The 22,441-nt window shown below is 42.9% G+C and overlaps 1 protein-coding gene across 1 annotated transcript in view; it reads left to right on the top strand.

Moving 5' to 3' along the window:
* Positions 1-22,441, top strand: part of LIMCH1 (LIM and calponin homology domains 1) — a 428,272-nt gene that overhangs the window by 283,150 nt on the left and 122,681 nt on the right. Inside the window, exons 4-5 of the mRNA XM_073561147.1 lie at positions 7,200-7,306; positions 12,834-12,864. Of these exons, the coding sequence (XP_073417248.1) occupies positions 7,200-7,306; positions 12,834-12,864 (138 nt within the window). The remainder of the gene's footprint in view (positions 1-7,199; positions 7,307-12,833; positions 12,865-22,441) is intronic.

Here is a 22,441-nt window from a genome sequence, read left to right on the forward strand (position 1 = left end):
CCCATAACATAATCTCAACAACTATGAAGGTGCACTCTGATCGTGCTTATGGGGGGGAAACCTCTGTAGATGACTATACTGTTGCTGAAAATAAATTAGTATACAAAGACCAACCCAGAACCGACATGACAACTTCTCCAGCCACAACATGGCTGCAGAGATTACTACAAAGACATATGACTTCTCATGTTTCAGGCACCTTCCCGATCTATTTCCAACCTGGAAACTCCTCATCCTACTGATACCTCAATGCTGAGCTGCTGCTGCCGTATGTAACCCTATTACTGCACCTGCTCTGTATCACAAAAAATGTGCACCTCTTAGTCTCCCACATAATCCTCACCACATAGTAATAATATATCCTTTTGTCCCCTCTAGATGGTAAAATAGCCCCCTAGAAAATATTAATGTCCTAGAAAAGTGCAAACATTTTGCCACTTTGACGGCCCTAATACTGACTGCCCCTATAACAATAATGCTTCTTAAGTCACCATTTAACAATGTCCACGGAGTCTCCCAATGCACAGCTCTTATATACACAACATAAAGTCCCCACAGCACCCCTATACACAATATATTGGGCCCACAGTTCCCCTTTACAGAGTATGATGTCCCCACTGCTCCCCCCAAAACACAGTAAAATGACCCCCACCTTAGAACCCACATTGTATAACGGCCTCCTCAGTAGTCCCCACACTTTGATTGCCCCCCTACAGTAGCAGTCAAACTGTATACTGGCCCCCAAATTAGCTCCCACAATGTATAATGGTCCTCTCAGTGCTGGCGTCACCTTTCCGGGACATCTTGTGCTTGCATCGGCGCCTTGGCCCTTCTGCAGGCTTAAAGAACGGAGAGTGGTAGTCCAGGGAGATCCTGTACTACCGTGTCCTCCTGCTTTACCGCACAGCTTAACTATATCTTTGAGCTGCTCAAACCGATACAGATAAGGTTAGCGTAGCTCCGAGTGGTCTCCTCAGAACACGGGACCCAGAATAACAGTCCCCTCTGCCCCCAATAGCTATGCTGCTGGTTCTTGGTGACATAGATACACATGAATAAAGCCTGTACAGGGTAGGTGCCTGTCACACAGGTACTTGTAGTGCACAGCGTCTGGCTTACAGCCTATTGGTGCCATCCATACTATTAAGTCAGGCGGGCTGCCCAGCACTATTTAGAAGTGCACCTCAGAAGGACAGACACCAATTTCTGACACCAATATTACAGGTGCTGGCTGCATCCAGACCTTCCTCTGGTTTGTGTTTGATAGAGGACAATATTTCATGTGCCATTTGCAATCAGTGCTCTGTGTGATGGAGCTGACTGACATGCTCATTTTATTTCCTGAGGAAGCCCCCTTGCCTGCCTGTGCATTAAAGGGTTATTTCAATCTTCATAGTTTGATATTGCCAGATAGTGACTGTAAAAACCAATTTGTTTTCAATTTACTACTTATTAAAATGATCCATTCTTAAGAGATTACATTTCATTGCCGTGAGCCCGACCACTGCTGCTAGACAGCGGATCAAGTGAAGTAGACCTGCCAGGACAAGAGCAGATATGTTTACATAGGGGCATATATAATACCTGAAATACTTACGTGACTTCTTATTTAAGTGCATTTAAGGATTTTTTTTACTTTTTTTCTTGTTTGAATTGAGCGTTCTTATGTCTCCCTTACATAGATTAAAATTTTCCTGTGTGTCATTTATAGTATCAGTGTAATGTAAGTATATAGAACCGATTAAAGTCTTCCTAAGTGCCACATCCGATCCACTTCTTGCCCATGTGACCGCTCTTCTACGCCCTGTATTTTCCGAGTGCTCAAAAATATGTTTGAATCCCCATGCCTGCATGTCTGTTAGGCAACAGGGACCGCTATACGGATGTCTAAAAAGTTCTGTGAAATTATTAGCGCCATATATATGTGTTTAAATAAATAATACAGTTTGTGAGTATTTTAATAATTACATACATAATTGGGGTTATAAGAAAAAAATGCTTGCAACATTTTCATTATAGGCAATCTGTCAACGGGTTTTTGCTATAAATCTGAGATCAGTAGGACTTGACCCTTTCTGAGCTGTGTTGTAGTTTCCACATAATCAGTTTTATCAGCAAGACATTATCACTAAAAGGACTAGATCTCACATGCACAGCGGTCAGGCTAATCTGTGTAACCCCTCCGCCTCCACTGATTGGCAGGTTGCTGACAATGTACAGGGTACACCGGAGCCGTCCAATCAAGGAAGTGGGTGAGGATATAGACACTGCTTTTTCTAGAACAGAGAAAACAGGGATTCTATCAAAAAAAAAGGAAAAAGCAAAAATGTTAAATGACTTTTTTTCAACAATATTTACACAAGAAAATCCCATGACGGATAACATGATCAGGGATAAAAATTCTCCATTAAATGTCACCTGCTTAACCCAGCAGGAAGTACGGCGGCGTCTACAAATCACTAAAATTGACAAATCCCCGGGCCCGGATGGGATACACCCCCGAGTACTGCAGGAATTAAGCACAGTCATAGATAGACCACTATTTTTAATCTTTAAAGATTCCATAATAACAGGGTCTGTACCACAGGACTGGCGTATAGCAAATGTGGTGCCAATATTCAAAAAGGGGACAAAAACTGAACTTGGAAATTATAGGTCAGTAAGTTTATCCTCAACTGTGGGTAAAATCCTGGAGGGTTTTCTAAGAGATACTATACTGGAGTATCTGGAGAAGAATAACCTTATGACCCAATATCAAGATGGGTTTACAAGAGACCGTTCCTGTCAGACTAATCTGATAAGCTTTTATGAAGAGGTAAGTTCCGGACTGGACCAAGGGAATGCAGTGGACGTGGTGTACATGGACTTTTCAAAAGCTTTTGATACGGTGCCACACAAAAGGTTGATACATAAAATGAGAACAATGGGGATAGGGGAAAATATGTGTAGGTGGGTTAAGAGCTGGCTCAGGGATAGGAAACAAAGGGTGGTTATTAATGGAGCACACTCGGACTGGGTCACGGTTAGCAGTGGGGTACCACAGGGGTCAGTTTTGGGCCCGCTTCTTTTTAACATATTTATTAATGACCTTGTAGGGGGCATAGAGAGTAGAATTTCAATATTTGCAGATGACACTAAACTCTGCAGGGTAATTAATACAGAGGAGGACAATTTTATATTACAGGAGGATTTATGTAAACTAGAAGCTTGGGCTGATAAATGGCAAATGAGCTTTAATGGGGATAAATGTAAGGTCATGCACTTGGGTAGAATGAACAAGTTGTATAATTATGTGCTTAATTGTAAAACACTGGGCAAAACTGTCACTGAAAAAGACCTGGGTGTATGGGTGGACGACAAACTCACATTTAGTGGCCAGAGTCAAGCAGCTGCTGCAAAGGCAAATAAAATAATGGGATGCATGCTCTTGAGGAGAACATAATTTTACCTTTATATAAGTCACTAGTGCGACCACACTTAGAATACTGTGTACAGTTCTGGTCTCCGGTGTATAAGAAAGACATAGCTGAACTGGAGCGGGTGCAGAGAAGAGCGACCAAGGTTATTAGGGAACTAGGGGGTCTGCAATACCAAGACAGGTTATTACACTTGGGGTTATTTAGTTTGGAGAATCGAAGGCTTAGGGGTGATCTTATTACAATGTATAAATATATGTGGGGACAATACAAAGACCTTTCTAATGATCTTTTTACTCTTAGACCTGTGACGGGGACAAGGGGGCATCCTCTACGTCTGGAGGAAAGAAGGTTTAAGCATACTCACAGACGCGGATTCTTTACTGTAAGAGCAGTGAGACTATGGAACTCTCTGCCATATGATGTTGTAATGAGTGATTCACTACTAAAATTTAAGAAGGGACTGGATGCCTTTCTTGAAAAGTATAATATTACAGGGTATATACACTAGTCTCCTTAATATTGCGTTGATCCAGGGAGCTAGTCTGATTGCCGTATGTGGAGTCGGGAAGGAATTTTTTTCCCCAATGTGTAGCTTACTGTTGCCACATGGGTTTTTTTTGCCTTCCTCTGGATCAACATGTTAGGGCAAGTTAGGATAGGATATGGGTTGAACTAGATGGACTTAAAGTCTCCCTTCAACCTTAATTACTATGTTACTATGTTAAAATTGCACTAAGCAGTCCAGTAAGCGATATTTCTGGAATTATGCTCTCTGCCCCTATATCATGCTGCTATCAGATTCAAAGTAAAATCCTGCTGACAGATTCCCTTTAAGTTAACCGTCAAAGAGGCGGTTACTACATTGTATAATGCTCCCATCGATTTACACTTTTAACAAAGTATTTTTGTAAGTACCTTCTGCTGCCATATATGCCTGTAAGTGGCGCTATCACTGACCGCTCAGTCCACATCACATGATTCCGGCTGCAGCCACCTCTGACATCTACTGATGTCATGTCAACTTCTGGATTTCCTGGATTCATCCAGGCGTGACCCAGTCGCCAGTAGGGCAGCAGCCGCAGCTCCTGTTTGCGAAGGAGCGAGCAGGGGAGCAGCCACAGTTCCCATACACGAGGGATCGGGTAGGGGAGCGGCCACAGCACCAGTATATGAGGAACCAAAGCTGCAGACATGTTGTGTGCGAAGGATTATGCATACAAGCAGAAAGTGAAGATCCGTAATCACTGCACCTGATAGATATATATATACACACTGTATATTGCTGCATGGGAATTGAATCTCTGTTCAATCATCGTTTATCTGGATATTCCTGTGTAATCTTACAGTAAGTTAATGTTATCAATTGCCCCGTTGTCCTCCCTGTTTTCTGGACTACCCGAAGTGCACCACATTACACCACACTACCAGGAAACGGAGGTTAATTAAGTGCACCCTGGCGTCACAATTTTTTTGTTCTCTGCCATGGGAGAGTGGTAACTTCCACACACCACATGGTACTAGTTACTCTGTAAGGCTATGTGCGCACGTTGCAGATTTGCTTGTGGAAAATTCTGCCTCTCTTGGCAGAAAACGCAGTTGAAATGCCACGCAGTTTTGATGCGTTTTTGAGGCGGATTTTCATGCGGTGCTCACTTACGGCGCTATCGCTGTGTGAGAACTTTCCCATACATCGGTGCTGTAAGTGATAGCACCGAAGCTGATGAACTCCGGTCAACTCTCACGGCGGCTCAGTGATACACTGCGGGAGCGATTACCTCCTGTCAGTGTATTGCCGTGGGACACTCAGATTACCTGGACTACGGTGGACAGGTAGTATATGTTGGTTTATTATTTTACATTATTTCTAGGAAACGAGGGCATTGGGGATTTGGTGTGAGGGGAGTATAATGTTTTTTTTATTTTTATGTGATTTCATGTAATTTTATTATTATTATTTTTTTTATAACTGTGAGCACAGGCGCTGGCAGATGAGACTACTCTCCCATCAGCGGCACCTACTGTCACTGTTATCAGTGACAGCAGACATAGCCCAATGGGAGCAGTAGTCTCATTGGCCCGCACCTGCTTTTTTACCACAGGTCACTGCTGCGGGTCACAGTCAGCTGCAGGATCACGCTGACATCTGACAGCATGATTCCGCAGCGCTGTGATCGACAGTACCGGCGGTAGCGTTACCACACACAGCTGCACGCAGACACACACACAGACACCCGCAGACAGACGCACATATTCTCCACTCACACATATTCTGTGAAACCAACAAGTTCTGTTGAAATGAGAGGAGTCAAAAATCCCAATATTGAAAACTCTGAAGTATTCTGCTGAAGAATACTGTTCTCCTGCATACAATACAGTTCCTTTCAGACCCACACTCCATCATATTATGAGCTATTATTGCTAGATTATGACCACATGGAGCTCTACATTCCATGTCTTGTGCTAATTAGGGCTAATGACCTTGAAACCGCTCCAGGGCAGAAGGAATGACTGGAATTGCAGGTTGTATCGGCATCACACGGCAGCGGTTCTGGTTGCATAGTTGGTCGTGAGGCTGAGGCCGGGGTCACACTAACTGACGCAAAATACGGTCAGTATTTTACATGCGTAATACGGATGAATGACCCCTAAGTAGTGCTCCGTATGTCATCCGTAATCAAGGTGTGGTCGCGTATTTTGCGCATGTCAGCATCCGTATGGCATCCGTATGGCGAGATTTTCTCACAGGCTTGCAAAATGGACATATAATGGAGCCCTATGACAGGGTTTCTAACAGAAACCAAAGAATAGATATAGACACATAGAATGTGTGTATATATATATATATATATGTGTGTATTCTATGTGTATATATCTATTCTTTAGTTTCTTTATTAAACCTGTCAGTGTGAGTTTACTGTATTGCGCACTGAATTGCCGGCTTTGCTAAAAGACACCGGGTGCGTATTTCTCGCAAGTCACATGTGTGGTCCGTGTGTAATCCGTATTTTTTGCGCACCCATAGACTTGCATTGGCGTATTACGGCCGTAGTACGCTGACAATCGCAGCATGCTGCGATTGGCACGGACCGTTGAATACGGATGAGAAATATACGGCTGGTGCGAGGGACCCCAGAGAGAATCATTGGTCCGTGTCTAATGCGTGCTTTTAGCGCCTCTCACTCCGCCGTATTCCTCTCTAGTGTGACCCCGGCCTGATTTTTGTGATTGTGCCCACTATAATTGTGAAAGGAATTGCCCCTTTTTTTAAATAAATCTGGATTGCTTTCTATCTTCATACTTTGTAAGAGGAGTACCGGTAACTGCGGAGAGTAGCATGGCCCAATACCCTGGGGTAGAATTGCCTTATTAGTTAGCATTTCCACTTTGACACTTCCGTGTCTTCTATAAAGAAGGCAGACAGCTGCTATCCATTCTGGAAGGTTACATATGAGGTATACTTGAGATCAGCTGCTCCCGGCCTTGTTGTATAATGCTCTAAGCTGCTTACACTGCTAAGAAAATAATGGAAAAAAAAGAAACCTTTCTCAATCTTATGACACTCCATTTCTTCCTGCAGCTAGGTAATTGCACCAATGGGAGATTTATTATTTTTGTTTAGTTATATATAAGTATGTGTTCCTCTACTGTGTTATAGCCATGCAGTTCATTAGATTAATATTTCATTATGAAATTCAGCACTGTCATAGATAATTAATCTTAAAGGAAAATTAAAAATTATTTTTGATCATTTGTTTATTAGTAATCCTATTTTTATTGCAGGACAACGTAACATTATTCTTACGGGGCTGTAAAGAGCTTGGTCTGAAGGAATCGCAGCTTTTCGACCCAGGTGATCTACAAGAAAACTCAAACAGGACAACACTTAGGTGGGTATCTCTGTAATGGAGTGATGAAATGAGTTATGTTCTTTATTCATAATCTGTTTTCATTAAGTTATATATTGGATTAAATGCAAAACATACAATAAAGTGAAAATAAAGTGTCAGCACAGTTAAAGGGAAACTGACAAGCGATACATGCTGCCCAAACCGTGGACAGCATGTATCAGGCACTAGCCGTACGATCAGTCATTTATGGGATCATACTTTTAATACCTGCTGGGGACTGAGCTGCACTGTGCCCTAGTCATACAGGCAGGTCCTAGGCAGCTTGTGCCCGCCCGCTGACCGTGACTGACAAGTCTCTGCCTATACGCGCACATAGGCAGTCACTGCTAGTGGGCGACAAAATGCCTCCAGGGACCTGCCTGTGCGACTAGGTAACCATGCGTCTCGGACCCCAGCAGCTCTCATAAGTATGATTTTCTCTGAGACAACCATACACGGCTGAGATCGTACAGCCAGTGCCGGATACGTGCTACGCATGGTTTGGGTGGCATGTGTCACCTGTTGTGTTCCCTTTAATGGCATCATTCTTGGTACATACTAAGCACAGTTCCTGTACACGCCTGTTCCCCACCTATTCCCCATACTCATGGCCTGTTGGCATAAGCCTGTGGGCCTCTCATTTGGACAATCTAGATAAAGAGAGATAGTTATCATTATATAATATATGGCATTTGACGTTGCACATCACAGTACAGAATAAAATTAGTCTGGTCCACGGTGGCGTTGGTTCGACTAGCCCCCTGGAACCATTTCTAAATGAAGGATATTTAGCCAAGTATGAAATAAATAAAATATTTGGCAGTAGGTGGAGGCACCAGGACTATCACCTCCACTTGCTTTCCCTATAATCTGGCCCTAATCTAAAGCCAACAAGTTGCACCCACAATTAATACCTATTTTTTTGTTTAATTCACTTACCGTATAGCCCCAGTAATTCAAAAGTACTTTACCGACATCATCATCACTCTCCCCATTAGGGCTCACTTTCTAAACTCCCTATCAATTTGTCTTTGGAGTGTGGATGAAAACTGGAGAACCCTGAGCAGATGATGTTCTTGGTGGGACCCGCACACTGCAAGGCTACAGTGGTAACCACTGAGCCGCCCTGATGCCCTATGTCTCTAACAATAACAGTGACATTATTTGACCGAGTTGCACTACAATTTAGTCACACTTTCTACCACGGCTCTGTTAATCTCAGCACTATATAATAACACGCTAATGGAGCTTTTAGAGCAGTTTAGCTTCTTGTGACCTTGGGCGTGTGGGCACACATATACTTGGCACCTTTATGCTGTGTCTATAGCTTTCAGCATGTTAAGATATTTTCTTCACCAGAAGAATTTCTCTGATTTGATTAATTGCTCTCATGCTGAAAAATTAATTTGCAATGTACCTGATGTCTGGGTGCGAGAGTCAGCCAAACTGTGGGTGAGCGAACACTCCGCCTGACCCTGCAAGCTTTACAGCTGCCAACGTTACCTTATATGCCGTGCAAACATTTTACTGCATCGTATTCTTCTTTTTTTTTTTTTTCTATTTTATTTGACATGCATACACAAGGGCAAATTATATTAGAAACATTTAGCAAATTATATTAAGGAAATTTTCCCTCCTAAAAATATCCTCCCCCCGAAATTACATTTGTACATTTACTCAAAGTTTCCATGTATTATTCTCATCATATTCTCACAAAGAACTCAAAATCTCTATTAATTGAAAATGTTGCCACCATTTCTATTTGCAACGTTTTAAGCATAGTTGTTAAACATCTTCTGTCTCCGCACAGGATCTTAGATTAAGTTTACTATTTTCTTGACTAATCTATTCTATTATTTCTAAACACTGGTTTTCGGTGATTCCTTTGTATCCCCGTTCATACTGCACCCACACACACACACGATTCACCATTTGAAAGGTAAACTTGCCCCCTTCAGCAAGAAAACAGCCAAACAAACCACAGTCACAATTTGATCACAAAATACAGTTTAAACATTAATTTTCATAAACCTGCAGTAAGGAAAAATGACTCGCAGGTGACACCACAGTAACCCAAAGCACATTACCAACACATTTGTAAACATGCACTGCTTTTTCGCTGATTACTTCGCCCCACACACACCATTTGAAAGGTAAACTTTCCCCCTTCAGCAAGAAAAGAGCCAAACAAACCACACATTCATGATTTTATCACTAAATACAGTTTAAACATTCATTTTCATAAACCTGCAGAAAGACACAATGACCTGCAGGTGGCACCTCAACCGGAAAACTTTTTTTGGCCTCTACTTATCAAATCAATTTCTTGTATTACCCATCTACATATTGTATATAAATACTTGTCTGTGTTCATCAGCTCATGAAATACATTTACATTTCACCAGCTTTGTCTTTCTGAAATTGCCTGTGCCTCCGTCGACCAGTGTGCGAAAATTTTGCACGGGCCAAGCTAGTATAACAATATTTCTATAGCCAGTTATAATATTATCTGATAATGGTACATTTTTTGGTACTTTTTATAAGTAACCTGTGCTATCAGACCCACATCTAGGCTTCTAAAACAATATTAAAGTGGTTAAAGACTCCTATCCACCTTCGTCAGTCAAATTCCTATAAGGGTACGGTATATTTTTTATACACAAGGTAGATAAGTGTTTCATCCAGAAAATTGAGACAATAGCGCGAGCTCTTAATCATTTATAAGACCTTTTACAGTTTCTAAGGCTACTTTCACACTTGCGTTTTTTTGCGCTGCGCACCGTGCTCAGTGCAAACGCACATAGAAACGCATCATGCGTTTGTGTGCGTTTTTTGCGGTTTTGCGCATGTTTTAAAAAAAAACGCATGTTTTTTTGCGCTGACGTGCGCATTACCATGTGCACGTATGCACACCCATAGACTATAATGGGTGTTTGGGTGAAAAAAACGCATTGCGTGCGCATGCATTTTTTGGGACAAGTCGGACACACAAAACATGCAACAGGATGCATTATGTGCGCCGGAGCGCACACTACATAAAAAAAAGCATGCGCATACAATCACGTACAAGCGCATGTGTATGCGCACCAATGTAAAGTATAGGAAAAAAAAAAGCATGCTTTTTTTGTGCAAAAAAACCTCAAGTTTGAAACCAGCCTTATGTTATAGAATTGCAATGTATCCATAAAAATCTGATGTTGTACCGTGGCTCCGTATGGTTTCTGATTTTTTATTTTTTTTTCCCTACACCCATATCCAATTTACAGAAGAAACTCGTGCATGATGCACTTTTTTTTTTCACATGGTTAGTGGAAAAAAATTGCTCATCTGCACTGCCCTATTTTTTTCTACAGACAGCACTTGGACCAAAAATACGGTTGTGTGAACGAGTCCCAAGGATGACTTCTATTTCTTGCAAGCCCCTTATTCATGTACGGTATACACTTAGTTTGGACAAGTGACTTACCACCTATGAAAACAAAAGGAGCAGGTGTTGAAATCTGTCTGATCTTGGACTCATCTGCTATTACCAGTGGGCAGACAATCAGGAGGTCCCCATACATATAAGATGGTTCTCGGCTGATTTAGATGACTTTCTGTAATTTGCGTGGGGGTCTTTAGCACAAGCAAAATTTCATATTTTTTTCCTGCATATCTAAATTTTTTTTTAACAAAATTTTCATTAATAAAATGATTTAAAACATTTTAGTTTGTATTTTTTGCATATGCAAATTACCTCTTCAGAGAGAAAAAGGACTAAAATTCAAGCACCAATTTGGAAGTAGGAATCCTACAAGTCAATATTGACCCTTTAACGAGCCTTGCCATATGACAGAATAAAAGTCAAAGCTGAATGTCAATTTGCAGACACTGTCTCTCTCGGTGTTGCCCCTCATCAGTGCAAAGTATGAGATCTGATTTGGCTAAGTGAGAGGCTTAAGATTGGTATCTAAGGGGTATCGTTTCTCCTTTTGGAAAGAATCATAGAATCGTAGAGTTGGCAGGGACCTCCTGGGCCATCTGGTCCAACTCCCTGCTCAAAGCAGGATTCGCTAAATCATCCCAGTCAGATGTCTGTCCAGCCTCTGTTTGAAGACTTCCATTGAAGGAGAACTCACCACTTCTCGTGGCAGCCTGTTCCACTCATTGATCACTCTAAGGCTGTGTGCACACGCTGCGGATTCCGCTGCGTTTCCGCAGCGGTTTTGGCCGCTGCGGACACGCAGCAGTTTTAGCTGCGGTGTACAGTACCATTCATTTGAATGGAAAAACAAAAAACGCTGTGCCGACGCTGCGGAAAAAACCGCGCGGATTTGCTGCGGTTTTGAATCCGCAGAAAGAATTGCATGTCAATTCTTTCTGCGGAAACCGCTGCGGGTTCCTATCTCCACCATTGTGGAGATAGTGAATCCGCAGGACCAAACCGCAGGCAAAACCGCAGATAATCCGCAGGTCTTTGGACCTGCGGATTATCTGCGGTTTTTGCAAAATCCGTGCGGATTAATCCGCAGCGGAATCCGCAGCGTGTGCACACAGCCTTACTGTCAAAAAGTTTTTTCTAATATCTAATCTGTGTCTCCTCCCATTCAGTTTCATCCCATTGCTTCTAGTCTTTCCTTGTGCAAATGAGAATAAAGTTGATCCTTCTACAATGTGACAGTCCTTTAGATATTTGTAGACAGCTATTAAGTCTCCTCTCAGTCTTCTCTTTTGCAAACTAAACATTCCCAAATCCTGCATCCTTTCCTCATAAGACAGGGTTTGCAGACCGGTCACCATTCTGGTCGCTCTTTTCTGAACTTGCTCCAGTTTGTTGATGATAGTGATAAGCCAGGCCTGGTATGTCAGAGTGAGGAGACTTTTAAGCCATAAAATACTTGGCGCTCTCCTAACCATCTAAATCTTTTACAGCGACACAAGCCATGGAAAGACAAGTGAATTACATCCAATTTTCACTTGTGTGTTATTAGTTTTCATACAACTACATTAAAAAATGTACATGATCAAATACTGTTCCCAGGATTAATAATGGAAATATATCTGTTAAAATTGCATGCCACACGGATGATCGGTGTGGGATCTTTTTCTATTTTTTTGCACTGATGGACTCTGAAGACAATAGATCATGCTGCAATTTTTTTTATGTGGACAGTCAGTCTGGGAGAAAGATCGTTCATCTGAACAGCCCTATTGAATAACACAGGTCAGTGCGGTGTCCGTGTGCTGACAGATCAAAACTCGGACAGCACACATCCAGCGTAAGCACTCGTCTGCATGAGCCCTGATTCAGAAAGAGAGCTGCAATCACAGCATTACCAAAATGAATGGTATATAGAGTATTTTCCCACCAGCGTCTGTCAATGTTCTCTGCTCTCTCTGCTCTGTAATGTGATGCTCAGGGATCGGACTCCATTCTGCTTAAACTGGGCTTGGATATCCTGTAAAGTCTTGGAGAATCCTACAGATCGGACCACAGAATTATGCTGCTTAGATGTAATCTAATAACATTTTCTTGTTCTTCATGCAGACTCGCAGATTGTAGTAGGAAGCTAAGAAACGTAAGTACATTAATAATAGTCATTCTCTGTGTTCGCGTGCAATCTGTGTTGTATATATGTGTGTTTCCGTGTTGAGCACATAATTATAATATTGATGTGTAGCAAATAGTCCCCCTTGCTTGTCTATTATGTGTTGTCTTCTAGTGCTAAAGGAAGCTTATCTTACAGTATAAGTGATGGAATTGTCTAAATGGCTATTCTTAAAATGAGTCATGAGTGATTGGGTGTAAGGCCGGGGTCACACTGGCGAGGAATACGGCCGAGTGAGAGGCGCTAAAAGCACGCATTACACACGGACCAATGATTCTCTATGGGGTCCCTCGCACCAGCCGTATATTTCTCATCCGTATTCTACGGTCCGTGCCAATCGCAGCATACTGCGACTGTCAGCGTACTACGGCCGTATTACGCCAATGCAAGTCTATGGGTGCGCTAAAAATACGGATTACACACGGACCACACATGTGACTTGCGAGAAATACGCACCCGGTGTCTTTTAGCAAAGCCGGCAATTCAGTGCACGATACAGTAAACTCACACTGACAGGTTTAATAAAGAAACGAAAGAATAGATATATACACATAGAATACATATATATATATATGTATGCATTCTATGTGTCTATATCTATTCTTTCATTTCTTTATTAAAACTGTCATAGGGCTCCATTATATGTCCATTTTGCAAGCCTGCGAGAAAATATCGCCATACGGATGCCATACGGATTACATACGGATGCTGACATACGCTAAATACGCGACCACACCTTGCTTACGGATGACATACGGAGCACTGTTTAGGGGCCATTCATCCGTATTACGCATGTAAAATGCTGACCGTATTTTGCGTTGGTTAGTGTGACCCCGGCCTAAGCTGTCTTCACTGCTGTAGTATACAAATAAGTGGAGAAACACACTGGGCACGTACAAACACGTGCAGCCACACTGAGCGCATACAAACTAGTGCAGCCACACACTGAGCGCATACAAACTAGTGCAGCCACACACTGAGCACAAACAAACAAGAGCAGTAAAACACTGAGGCCAAACAAACAAGTGCAGCCACACACTGAGCACAAACAAACAAGTGCAGTAAAACACTGAGCACAAACAAACTCGTGTAGCCACACACTGAGCACAAACAAACAAGTGCAGCCACACTGAGCGCAAACAAACAAGTGCAGCCACACACTGAGCGCAAACAAACTTGTGTAGCCACACACTGAGCGCAAACTAGTGCAGCCACACACTGAGCGCAAACTAGTGCAGCCACACACTGAGCGCAAACTAGTGCAGCCACACACTGAGCGCAAACTAGTGCAGCCACACACTGAGCGCAAACTAGTGCAGCCACACACTGAGCACAAACTTTTGCAGCCACACACTGAGCGCAAACTAGTGCAGCCACACACTGAGCGCAAACTAGTGCAGCCACACACTGAGCGCAAACTAGTGCAGCCATACACTGAGCGCAAACAAACAAGAGCAGCCACACACTGAGCGCAAACAAACAAGAGCAGCCACACGCTGGGCACAAACAAACAAGTGCAGCCACACACTGAGCGCAAACAAACAAGTGCAGCCACACACAGAGCGCAAACAAACAAGTGCAGCCACACACTGAGCGCAAACAAACAAGAGCAGCCACACACTGAGCGCAAACAAACAAGAGCAGCCACACGCTGGGCACAAACAAACAAGTGCAGCCACACACTGAGCGCAAACAAACTAGTGCAGCCACACACTGAGCGCAAACAAACAAGAGCAGCCACACACTGAGCGCAAACAAACAAGAGCAGCCACACGCTGGGCACAAACAAACAAGTGCAGCCACACACTGAGCGCAAACAAACAAGTGCAGCCACACACAGAGCGCAAACAAACAAGTGCAGCCACACACAGAGCACAAACAAACAAGTGCAGCCACACACAGAGCGCAAACAAACAAGTGCAGCCACACACAGAGCGCGAACAAACAAGTGCAGTAAAACACTGAGCACAAACAAGCAAGTGCAGCTACACACTGGGCGCATACAAACAAGTGCAGCCACACACTGAGTGCATACAAACAAGTGCAGCCACACACTGAGTGCATACAAACAAGTGCAGCCACACACAGAGCGCAAACAAACAAGTGCAGCCACACACAGAGCGCAAACAAACAAGTGCAGCCACACAAAGAGCGCAAACAAACAAGTGCAGTAAAACACTGAGCACAAACAAGCAAGTGCAGCTACACACTGGGCGCATACAAACAAGTGCAGCCACACACTGAGTGCATACAAACAAGTGCAGCCACACACTGAGTGCATACAAACAAGTGCAGCCACACACAGAGCACAAACAAACAAGTGCAGCCACACACAGAGCGCAAACAAACAAGTGCAGCCACACAAAGAGCGCAAACAAACAAGTGCAGTAAAACACTGAGCACAAACAAGCAAGTGCAGCTACACACTGGGCGCATACAAACAAGTGCAGCCACACACTGAGTGCACACAAACAAGTGCAGCCACACACTGAGCGCAAACAAGTGCAGCCACACACTGAGTGTCCTGAGGTACATGTAGACATTGAGTATATGAATTTAGAACTATATCAGTCTAAATAGACTATAGAGACCATATATTGTAAAACTGAGGCGCTTAGTGCACAAATTGTAAAATTCGCCTGTGACTATCTGCCACGACAAGACATATCCTGAAGATGCAAATCTACAATATTTGATTTAAATGTACCTCTCTTGGTCCAACACCTACAAATTGAAATGGTGGGTATAAATAAAAGCATCATAATGATCATATAGAAATTGGTGATTCTTTTCGTAAGCAAAAAAATAAACTGTTTTTTTGTGAATGTTTGACCAGTGTGTCTTTTTTTATCATAAGAGTTTCATCATATTTGTTTTTGTTTTTTTTGCATATGAGGTTTCTCACGCTTCTCCTGTAAAAAATAAAATAATGAAAATCGAACAACACGGGGATGCAACTAGGATGTCATCCCTAGTACTGCCCCGATTTTTTTTTTTTTTTTAAATGATCTATACTTGCATTTGCTAATTTGACCCTAGACTTGGGTCAAAAATTGCCAGGTCTATATTTATTCACTTATTTTTAGGTCAACTTGATCTGCGAAAATTCAGATATGAGAACATGTTCATAGACTACATTGGGTAGGTGCAAGTTCTATTAGAATCATCTGGATCTAATTTTTTTTTTCAACAGATTCAACAATAAATGTGCCATGTCAACAGAGGAGAGGGCCGGGGAGAGACGAGCAATATCAACTGGGGGGAGGAAGTCGGAGTCTTTCTTGATCTCCGAAAATGATGTGAGGGAACAGTTTAGTAAGCTGGTCATGGGTAAAGCAGCAGGGCCTGATGGTATCTGTCCACGTGTCCTCAGAGTGTGTGCGAATCAGTTGTGCACTGTCTTCCAGCACCTGTTTAACTGGAGCTTACAATCACAGAGAGTACCAGTTCTATGGAAGACTTCTTGCCTGGTGCCGGTTCCCAAGACTACCTTCCCGAGCTCCCATAATGACTATAGACCGGTGGCCTTAACATCGCATGTGATGAAGTCCTTGGAGAGAATTGTACTTGCCTACTTGTGTCCGAGGGTGTCTGCTTTTACGGACCCCCTTCAGTTTGCGTATCGGCAGAGTCTGGGGGTGGACGATGCTGTAGCGTATCTACTACAAACAGTACATTCCTTTTTGGACAATGATAGAACCACTGTGCGTGCCATGTTCTTCGATTTCTCCAGTGCATTCAACACCTTACAGCCACTATTATTACGTAAAAAGCTGGTTGAAATGGCGGTTGATGAGGGACTAGTGAATTGGATCATTGATTATCTGTCGGACAGGCCACAGTTTGTGAGGTTGGGGGCGGCCGTATCGGATAGTGTGCAGAGTAGTGTTGGAGCCCCTCAGGGAACGGTGCTGTCGCCATTCCTTTTTACGTTATACACAGCTGATTTTCAGTATAAATCAGACCTTTGTCACCTTCAGAAGTACTCTGATGACTCAGTGATAGTCGGAGGTATTGAGAGAGACCGGGGGGAGGAGGAATACAGAAGGGTGGTTTTGGACTTTGTTGACTGGTGCCAGGCTAACCATTTAGAACTCAACGTAAAGAAAACCAGGGAGCTGGTGTTGAGTTATGGAAGGTGCATGAAGGATTGCTTACCTATCACTATTGATGGTCAGGATGTGGAGATGGTGGAGAATTTCAAATATTTGGGGGTTCACCTGGACAGCAAGCTTGATTGGAGGTGCCATATGGAGAAGGTTTGCAAGAAAGGGATGAGTAGACTTTACTTCCTAAGGAAGTTAAGGTCGTTTAATGTGTGTAGCAAAATGCTTGAAATGTTCTACCAATCCATTGTGGCGAGTGCAATCTTTGATGCAATTATATGCTGGGGTAGTAGTGTGCGCACAGCTGACGCGAATAAGCTGAATAAACTTATCAAGAAGGCTAGTGCGGCGGTGGGTCTACAACTCAGGACTTTCGAGGAGGTATTAGAGGATAGAATTACTAAGAAATGCAAGGCTATAATGAGCAACAATACACACCCGCTCTATGAACTGTTTGCGAAGCAAAAGAGCACATTCAGCAAGCGTCTACTCCAACTAATGTGTAAAAAGGAAAGATATAGAAAATCGTTTGTTCCGACAGCTGTTGGGATGTTTAACAAATGTATAAGTGTAAAGCATCCCAAGACTAAATGAAGTTCAAAGTGTATGGGGGGGAATTGGTGAGTTACAAGTACCAGTCTATCCGCATCTGCTGTCCATATAGACTTATTTTGTAAAGTGTGTATTGTTCTTGTAATGTTCTTGATCTTTGTTCTGCTGCTGTAATACTGTAATTTCCTCCGGGATCAATAAAGTTTATCTAATCTAATCTAATCTAATCTTAGGCTACATTCCCACAATGAGTTTTTGGTGCATTTTTGATGTTGTAGAATTTCTGCACCTATTATGTAAATTGGGTTACTTGCGTTTTTTTCATTGCATTTTTGTCTGCAGTTTCCTTAACATGCCTTTTTATCTTGTTTTTGATGCTGCGGTTTTTCTCTCTGGTCTTCCATTCTTTAAATAAAGCTACCATGTTTTTTAAACTTTCTGACATTTTAATTTCACTGAAATATGACATACGGAGGTGTGGATTATGTGTGTTTTTATGCGTTTCAGTCTTGGAAATGCACTAAAAATGCATGTGCATTTTTTACCTGTGAATTTTCCGCATCTAATGTAAGTCTATGAGGTTCAGATCTGAACCCAATCAAACACCTATGGGGAATTCTGAAGCATCTCTCTCTCCGTCCAGCATCCAGGCTCTAATAGAGGTTGTTCTTGAAGAATGGAAAAGCATTCATGTTGTAATATGTCGCCAACTTGTATATTCCAGGACTGTAAGGCCTGTTTCACACTTCATGTTTTTGACGTCAGTCAAAATCCGCCGTTTTTATAAAAAAAAAAAAATGGATCTGCCCCTTTTTTGGCGGATCCATTTTTTTTTCCCCATAGACTTGCATTAGCGGCGGATTTTGACTGATGGTCGTCCGTTGCATCCATTTTTAGACGGATCCGTTAAAATTTTAGCGGCCGCTGGCTGTAGTGGACGGACAATGCAACTTTTTTTGTAGTGGCGGACCGCTATTTTTAAATGCGCATGCCCGGAAGATTTTCTCTGCCAGGCATTTTAACCCTCAATAGCGGTCTGGAAGCGGCATAACAAGTTAAAATCTCTCTTTTTCTCTCTCTTTTTCTCTCTCTTTTTCTCTCCCTTTTTCTCTCCCTTTTTCTCTCCCTTTTTCTCTCCCTTTTTCTCTCTCTCTCCTTTTCCAGGGTCGTGTTACTTTAAATTTCATGCACTTAGCAGCTGAAGCGGATCCGTACAAGAAACGGATCCGGTGGCATCAGTTTGTGGAAAAGCGGAAACGGATCCGTTTTTTCACACTGGCGGATTTTGACTGACGTCAAATAACTGAAGTGTGAAATAGGCCTTAGACTTAAAAATCATGGCGGTCATACAAAATACTGGTTGAAGGTTTTGATGTTGGGTGTACTCATTTTTGCATCAACTGATTTGAGTAAAATTGAAGATTTCGAAAATGAAAGTTATAGGATTAACCTTATTTGCATGTTATGGGCTGCAATGTTGTGCTGAGCACTCTCTCTTTCTGTTATCTGCCATTGTAATCTGCTGATAAGATCCTTGCTGTAAACTCTTCCTGAAAGGACAGGAAGTAGGAGTGTAAGGGTGTGTGCACACGGTGCGGATTTGCCTCTGCGGATCCGCAAGCAATGTACAGTACAATTTTAATGAATGGAATTTAAAAACCGCAGTGCACATGCCGCAGATTTTTCCACGCGAATTTGCTGCGGTTTTAAATCCTCAGCATGTGAATTCTTCGGATTCCGCAGCGGTTTGACACTTGCTCCGTTGTACAGGTGTCAAAACGCAGGGGCAAACCGCAGGTGAACCTCAGGTCATTTTACCTGCGGATTTACCTGCAAATCCGCGCAGAAAAATCTGCAGCACAATCTGGCCCCAATGGCCAGTGTAAGAATTGCAAGATTAATATTTTTTGTTATAAACATGTTAAAAGAAAATTGCATAGTTTCAGTGCCTGGAAGAAACTTTTACATTTCCACCCTCTATTGCTAAGATCTTATGATCTTGACCTAAGGAAGACAGTGTGCTCTTGGTTCTTGTGTCATTATTTTGGCACATTGACAAGTTCAAGTTCAAGTTCAAGTTCCTCTATATGCAGCCTGTATTCTTCTAAGGGTTAAGGGGGCTTTCATATTGCGTTCTGGGTCCCTGTCGGGGCATATGTCCGAAATCCCCCACAAAACGGTGTCTGGACGCATGCGCCAAAGGGGACATAGACTGGTAATGGTGATGGCAGAGCGAACGTGAGCTCTGCCGTGCACTTTTTTTGGGAGTGTACCCCTACAGGAGGCGAACATTCAAGACGTCATTCACTGCGTCTGAGAATCCACCTCCTGTAAGCGTACACTCCCAAAAATGGAGCACGTTCGCTCTTCCCTTACCATTACGGTCCATGGCCCCATCGACACGTGCGTCTGGTGAAACAGGGGAAAGAGAGCGCAATGTGAAAGCACCATAAGTGCCAGGAATGTGTTTTTAATTATAACATATAGTAACTATAGATATGATTTCTCATAATATACATAATTACATAATTACGTGGGTTAATTTAAAATCCCAGTATTTTTTTGTCTTGATGATCTCCTCTGCTGTTTGGTGGAGGTGTTGAGGATTGGGATAAAGTTGGGAAACTCTGGTCCGTGTTTCTCCGGGTGGACAGCACTTCTCTCACACACCTCGTTTGATCTGATTGGACTTCTCTGGCCTGCTTCTTATCTGGCCGAGCATTTATGACAAAGGAATTACACTTCTGGTGCCTGATTTGGAACAGATTAGAAGACGCCCTTTCTGGCAGCAGAAAAAGTACTGAACAAATGGAACATGCCAGAAGCTGAGCAATTATTCCTCTGCAGTAAATCACATTAAATGATATGCCATAACTCGCCTCTTAGGGTTCATTGGGGCAAAGCAATTTCTAAATCCGAGCCAGCGCAGTCATATACGCTGTACCCTGCCAGGCTGGATCCTGACTGAGCTGTCATTTTCTATGTAACTTTCCATTCTGAATTTGACTTTTTCTCTTTCAAAGCAGTGTTCAGATTTGTCAACAGGAGGGTTTTTACAAAAGGATTGAGCACTAATCCAATTGACTGTAATTCCCTGTTGATTTATGCCAAGAGGAGCACTAATGACTGCAACTGGGAACGGATCGCTGTGTGATGACTCTGAATGGCGGGCTTCCCCGAGTCGGGCTCAGAGCTACTGCTCCTAAACTGCAAAGATAAAAGTTACAACATGATAACCATGAGCACAGGTGAAAGGGGAGCTCTCCTGGTATCAGATACTATAAGAAAGCAGTGTGAAGCCGCCTCAGACATTACATTAACTTTAGGGATGAGCGAATAGCTTCGGATAACTCCTTATCCGGATAGCTACAGTGCTTACCGAATAGCTGCATCTGTAACCCGGATACCTGGAGCGCTCCCGCTATTCAGCTGTTCGGTGTCGCGGCTGTGTGACAATCACAACACATGTACGGAGAGCCTGTTTGTTGCATTAACTTTTCAGCTGTAGTACGCCCCTGGAGTCATCCTTTTTCTGTTATTAATAGGAAACAGATGTGGGGGTGTTTTTATAGTTCTCAACAAAAAGGGTGAATGTACATTTGAATTATCCTGCTGTTTTAGTGGTGTATTTTATCATTAACCCCTTAACAACCGCCGATACGCCTTTTAACGGCGGCAGTTAAGGGTACTTATTCCTCAGCGCCGCTTTTTAACAGCGCTGAGAAATAAGGTTATAGCACCCAAAGCGTTGGAAAATCTCCAGGGTCTCGGCTACCGGGGGTAGCGGAGACCCCGGAGAACATGATTCAGGTTGTTTTTTACTGTTCCCAGTGTGGCGATTGTTGTGATTATTCACGGAATAACGGCGACCGCAAAAAAACAAAAAAGGCAGATTTGCTATTTATTTCGATCTCCTCTGATATGATCTAGCACATCAGAGGAGAGAGAAATGGGGTCTCCCGAGGCCCCCCCCAATACCTCCGGTGTCCCTGGTTCCTCTGGCTGTGTGTCCCAGCCCTCGGCATCTTCTTCCGAGAAGAAAATGGCGGACGCATGCACAGTGTGCCTGCTGAGATCTGCCGGCCGACACACGGCAACCATAGGAGATTTTTCCTATTGGTTCATTTTGATCACTGTGATAGACACTATCACAGTGATCAAATTTTAAAAAAAAAAAGTAAAAAAAAAATAGTAACTCAAACCCCGCCTTTATAACCCCCTTAGTTAGGTAATAATAATAAAATAAAAAAAATGTATTTTTTTTCCATTTTTCGGTTAGGGTTATGGTTGGGGTTATAGTGGGCTTTATAGCTAGGGTTGGGATTAGGGTTAGGGTTGGGATTAGAGCTTGGGTTAGGGTGGGGCTTGGGTTAGGGTTGGGCTATGGTTAGGGATGGGGCTAGGCTTAGGGTTGGAGTTAGAGCTTGGATTGGGGGTTAGAGCTAGGGTTAGGGTTGGGGCTCAGGGTTAGGGTTGCTTGGGTTAGGGTGGTGTTGGGGTTAGGGCTGTGGTTAGGGTTATGGTTAGGATTGGGATTAGGGTTAGAGGTGTGCTGGGGTTAAGGTTGGTGTTAGGGCTGTGTTAGGGTTGGTTAGAATTGGGTGGTTTCCACTGCTTAGTTACATCAAACGCCATTGATTCCAGCCAATTTTGCATTCAAAAAGTCAACGGGGCTCCCTCCCTTCTGAGCCGTGTCATGCGCCCAAACAGTGGCTTTCCCCCACATTCAGGGTATGATCATACTCAGGCGAAATTGCACATCAAATTTTGTTGTCCATTTTCTCTTGTTACCCTTGTGAAAATAAAAAAAGTTTGCTTCCAAAGTAAATTTTTTGTGAAAAAAGTAAAATGTACCTGAAGGGTTAATAAAGTGCTTGTTCTTGAATGTG

This window comes from Dendrobates tinctorius, unplaced genomic scaffold (genome assembly GCF_039654945.1).
Source record: "Dendrobates tinctorius isolate UK_male_01 unplaced genomic scaffold, ASM3965494v1 ptg000314l, whole genome shotgun sequence".
Classification (NCBI taxonomy): Eukaryota; Metazoa; Chordata; class Amphibia; order Anura; family Dendrobatidae; genus Dendrobates; species Dendrobates tinctorius.